Below are 5,801 nucleotides of genomic sequence, written 5' to 3' on the forward strand. Positions count from 1 at the left end.
AAAACCCTTTGCAAAGGTTCTGCTGTGGAGAAAGTCAAACGGTAGAATTCAAAGTAAAGGAAACTGGAATTGAAAGATTTGGATAATTATATACCTGTCAATTCTACCAATTTCTAAATGAAAAAATAATTTACGTAAAAAAGGCATTCATTTTATACATAGCATAACTTTGAGTATCAAATGTACTCTAACCAGCTTTGTGAAGTTGGCGGTTTTTCGCCCTATCGACATGAAGTTAGCAGCCTAGCGGCATAAAGTTAGCGACATTTCGCTCTAGCGGCGTAACGTTTGCGACCTAGTGACATGAATTTAGCGGTCATTTGCTCTAGCGTCTTTCGCCCTATTGGATTGAAGCCCTAGCAACAGTTAACGGCCTGGCGATGGCGAACCATCGAGTTCAGAGATGAGCAAGAATAGCAACTCAAGAAGAGATATAAGTACATGTACATGTATACATAATATTTAATCAATGACATATCTTCAGAAAAACTTTAGATTTTATTTATTTTCCTTTTTTAGTATCAGAAAGTTAGAAAAATGAGAATGAAGGTTCAAGTTCTTAATAGATCTCCATGAACCATTGTATTGTTTTCACGATGTCCATACTACACGATAAACATTTGCCGTTATTATACTAAGTTGTACTTCTCTCCTGCAAATAAGATTGGTTGCCATCGGCATAAAGATATTGAATCACACAATTAAATAAGCAGGTAGTATTTAATCAAAGATTTATGTCTTTAAAGTAGTTATCAATAACTGGTTTATTTTTTCAATCTTTTGATATAAGAAAGCCAGAAAAATGAGAATGAAATGCTGAAGTTCCGGTCTGGTCACCATGAATTGTACTGTCGCTTAAACATGATATCCAGACATCGTCTCCGGCGTTCAGGTGTAATACTAGCGAGGTACTTTTTTCCTGCCAGTGAGGTTGGTTGGCATCAGCATACAGATATCCAACACTGTTACTAGCTAGGTTTTTCACGAACGCTACATGGAAACCAACGTTGTTCGGTGTAGATGACAACGTGGCACTTATCTGATATGTTCCGTTAACTGGTGCACGAAATGTTCCATGTCTGTTATCGTAGCCCGAGCCTTGATTCAGTTTGACCTGGTCAAATATTACAGGATGTTCCGATAAGCATCCGGTAATACGATGACCTAGTGATGCCATAAACGCTGTGCTGTGATCCTTGTTAGAGCCTAAAATAAATTTACTGACACTGAAAACTTCTTTATTCATGCAATTTTATAATTTCTTTTTTTTTTCTTTAAAAACTGTATCACGTACGTTTCGTATAATCTGGATGATAATTTATGATTTAACATACCAAATACTTTTATTTGCTATTTAGTTTTGCGACGGAGAACTACCAGTTCGTACAGTTAAGTTCGAATCAAGGTAAAAAATTTTAATTCTGTATCATATAAATCTACCTATAAGGTACATACGGTAGGTAATTTGGTTTGTCCGACTTGATTATTATAAGAAAAATTTTGCCAAAAATCCAATAATTCATTATATCTGAATTATACTCTTTAACCGACTATGGTTGAGACAATTAATGGTACCTGAACATGTACATGCTTCCTGTAGTTCTTTAAGTTGAGCTTTATTATTGTTAACATCAGCTTCTAGTTTCACCAACAGCTGAAGAACACTGCTGTCCGGCTGTTCATCTAACAGTAGGCTATTCACTTTATTTGCTCCGAGAACAAGAAAAAGAATTACAATTTTATTGAACATTGTTTTATGATAAACAATCCCACAATGATATAAAAATGGGACAATTTCTTATCTCTGTATACATTTGGCATCATTCTATTTACATCAGTAGAGTTAATAAAAAAAAAAGTTTAATAGTTTATTGTCTCATTCCAAGCATGTCATTTATACAATACATCACAATGTTCAATTGACCAATCTCGATAGATTTATAAGAGACATTTAAAAACATGATGATACTGGTAGAATATATTCTATAGCTAAAAACCAATTTACTTTATAACCAAGTTACATGTATATATAACAGATATTTTTGTTTACTCCTTCATGAAAAAACAATATACTTCAAAAAATAATGCCCAGAATATTTGTGACAATACTACTGCAATTTACTTGTTATGTGGGTGAGGCCAAATTTAATATGTTCATACAAAAGCGTAAGTTTAGTGCAGCATACATGTACCCAGCATTGCTGTATAATTCTCATTATTCAGCAAAAGAATAATAATAATGTTCCAAATGAATGCATATATCATGGAGTATAAGGTTGTAACCCAAAAAACACTTGACTGTGAAAGGTGTGTGACCTAAAATATTCGAATAAGTACATGATTATGCTAAATGTGTGATCCAATAAGTACATGATTTTAAAAACATGGTGTGTGACCCAAGGAACAAAATTGAGCATTATGTGGCAATAAGTACATGATTGAACATGGTATGTGTCCCAATAAGTACAAGATTGTACATGATGCATAACCAAACGAATAAATACATGGTAGAACATGGTGCGTAAAAAAGTTATTATTTAATATGTTGAACACATTTGCCTACATTCTTTTATAAATTGCTTTACTAATAACTATAAGTCAGACATAGCTAATTTACTTTGGTTTCACTATATTTTTATTATTTATATTATCATTTTTTATTTTATTTTTTTAATCTGTTTAATCAAAGTTGTGAGTTAGTTTGCTAATTTCAAAATTATATATCAATTGCTCTACTTCAAAATCCAAGAACCTGTTTGTACCTATAATAATGTAAGGAAAACTACCACACAAGCCTATTTAATTACATGTATTGTAGTATAAATATGAGTTAAAGAAAGGAAAAGTCATGTATGGTTGAAGCCGTGATTCTAAACACTTATTTTGCAAAGTAGAGTGGGGGATTGATAAACTTCTTTTATTTTCACCTTTACCATAGCGCTTTAAAAACTATCGTAACCAAAGTAAGACAAATCCCGCGGTATCAACTTTTTGCTCTGTTTTCATTGCTCCCATTTCCAGTAGGCAGGTGTCCAGTGCTATGTGACAGCCGGACAAACTGCATTGAACTTCTCATTTTTGTTTATTTTTCCAGGGGGGGGGGGGGTCCGGGATTACTGATTTCAATACTTTAAGTGTTGAGGATTTAATTTAAGAGATGCTGTATATTAAACTATCATCTCTAAATAAGAGACGCAACAAAACCGAGTATGCAGTATTCAACTATTTGCTTTGTTTGTCTTCATTACTCTCTGGTGATTTTTCCTCTGTTTTACCTTTTTGCATGAGTTGATTTCATCTATCACATGTTTTGAAAATAACAGCTCCATTTTTGTTTTGCATCGTACTTTAATGTCAGTTTTCAAACTTGCCAAGGTCCTTTATTGCGGTCAATGAGTGTAATAAACCCTTTTTCTGGAGAGACTTCTAGTATGTTACAATGACCCAAGCATTTGCTTCCAAATGCGTAGAAACATTTGAGCCAACCAAAATAATGCGTTTGCGACCAGCATGGATCCAGACCAGCCTGCGCATCCGCGCAGTCTGATCAGGGCTTACAAACCCTATAACAAGTGGAGAAACTGGTAGCGAACAGCATGGATCCTGATCTGGATCCATGCAGGTCGCAAACACATTTTGTTGGTTTTGTCATGGCGCGGCTCATTTGGCAAACGAATCATAAGCGCACGGTCAGCTTTCTATCATAACATAATGTTTTTCATTGGTTTGTAGTTTTTGAGAACATTTCAACACATATTTCAAAGGGAAAAGTGTACGAGCACACTTCGAATAAAAGGAACGTTCAACTGTTATTGATTGATGGATTTAAGAATTCGTATTTATGTTCGACATTATGACGACGTACAGAGTACAAGATTTGATCCCCTATCTTAAAGGTCAAGGTCACACTTGTAGATATGACTTTTGATTAAAGTAGTCGTAACAACAATTATGTCATTGATGGGTAGATTTAAGAATAATTATTATGTGTAAACATGTTGTACATAAGCACGAAGTGCAGAGAAGAATTGGGTCTCTTCATCAATACATCAAAAGTCAATGTCACACTTGTATTCCTAAGTCATTCATTAAAGTGCATGGATGGTTGTGTCCGGACAACAGTTCTGCCATTCCAGGATGAATTTTTAAGATGATTTGGCATAAATGAGTAAGGCGATGAAGTGTCGCTTATAGGGGCCAAGTATCCAGTTAAAAGGTCAAGGTTGCACTTGTGTGTCAAACTTGACATATATGAATAGGTTGTCGCTTTGTCATTCATGGATGGACTAATTAATGTAGAGTTATGATTCTTAGAAAAGGTACTTAGTCATGGTACTTTGTAACATTGTTTAAATCAGACAATATCAGACAATTTTTTTTTTTTGGAATATCTAATAATGCAACAGATGGGACACACTATAACTTTCACTTCTAATTGGTATACATGCACGGACAGTGTAAAGTGATGTCTAAATCATCTAATTTATTAACCAGGTCTCTAGGACAAAGATCAAGGTCACACTTAGAGATCATTGAAAAACGCATGTACGAGCAAAACTTCTACATGTATAGAGGGATTTCAATATAACTTGGCACAAATGTACACAATTGCAAGGCGAGTATCACATGCGAAATTCAAGTGCCTGTAATTACATGTGGCCAAGGTCGAAGTCACATAGGGGTCAAAGTTCCGATGAAAATGTGTATTCAGATCATTTACTCATCATTTATTGAGGGATGGAAACACAGTCAATGGAAACACAGTCATTATCATGACTACCATTGTAAAGCTAAGTATTGTGCACATAATCAAGGTATATGCTACCAAAGTCAAGGTCACATAGTGAAGTCAAAGTTTGTGTACAGGGACCATTTAGTCATCATTTATTGATGGATTGTAACACAAATGATGACTATCATAACTACAAATGTGTCACATATAATTTAGCTTAATATTTGATAGAATATCCAGATATTGCCCAGAGCATATCTCAAATATGCATATCTATAATGCCACATCTCTGTCAAAAACTTTTGTTACGGGCGTAATTTGCGACAATGTTGCCCTTGTTTAGAGACATTAGCTTAGGAATAACATTTTTTAAAAAGTGCCAAGTATTAACGTGATGTACAAGATACCACCTTTACCTGCATGTTGTCAAACTTAACATTATTATGGTAGAAAAAAACAACAAAATCTATTACACACATTTTCAAATGACATTGTTTTATTTCTATACAAAAGTGCTTTTTTAAACATTAGAATTTTTTAAAGTTGTTCTGAGTGAAACGTTCTGTTTTTTATTTCAAAGTAAAATACACCTTGTATTCAAAAACGAATTAACATCTCAATAATATATAATATTATATATGTATGTATGCAGTTTTAAACATTTCCATATGTCAAGATAGCACATGTGCTTAAATTGTAGTAAAAATATCACAGTTTATAATAATGTACATGTATATAAAACAACATATACATGTATAACATTTACAACAGCAGTTACACATATCACAGCTTCACAAAACATTCGCAATGACTACCAGAAATAGAATAAAACATATAATATATAAGATTTATATAATTAAACTTAAAAACAGAACCAGCAGAATATTACGCTATTTTCTACACAACATAGCTATACATAATGTGTCATAAAGTATATTCAATTTAAAATAAAACTTATTTAATATAAGGGCATATCTTCTTACAAAAAACATGCAAAAATATATAACCATTCTGAACATTTCCAATATATGAATAATATACGTCTACACTTGTTTCATTTTACTTCTTC

The 5,801-nt window shown here is 33.2% G+C and overlaps 1 protein-coding gene across 1 annotated transcript; it reads right to left on the reverse strand.

Moving 5' to 3' along the window:
- Positions 1–746: 746 nt before the first annotated feature.
- LOC132746788 (caprin-2-like) lies at positions 747–1,770 on the reverse strand. Its single transcript, XM_060736038.1, has 2 exons — positions 1,576–1,770; positions 747–1,206 (listed from the first exon to the last, which is right to left on the reverse strand). The coding sequence occupies exons 1-2, from the start codon at positions 1,748–1,750 to the stop codon at positions 773–775; spliced, it is 609 nt and encodes a 202-aa protein (XP_060592021.1). The 5' UTR covers positions 1,751–1,770; the 3' UTR covers positions 747–772.
- Positions 1,771–5,801: the final 4,031 nt, after the last annotated feature.

Source organism: Ruditapes philippinarum, unplaced genomic scaffold (assembly GCF_026571515.1).
Source record: "Ruditapes philippinarum isolate M1 unplaced genomic scaffold, ASM2657151v2 ctg2217_1_1_1_1, whole genome shotgun sequence".
Taxonomy (NCBI): domain Eukaryota; kingdom Metazoa; phylum Mollusca; class Bivalvia; order Venerida; family Veneridae; genus Ruditapes; species Ruditapes philippinarum.

What these genes read in the sequence shown, in the direction of transcription:
- LOC132746788 (XM_060736038.1), bottom strand. Translation starts at nt 1,750, where the DNA reads ATGTTCAATAAAATTGTAATTCTTTTTCTTGTTCTCGGAGCAAATAAA. An exon ending in GGAAGCATGTACATGTTCAG is followed by an intron (nt 1,207 to 1,575) that starts GTACCATTAATT and finishes AATTTATTTTAG; the next exon opens with GCTCTAACAAGGATCACAGC.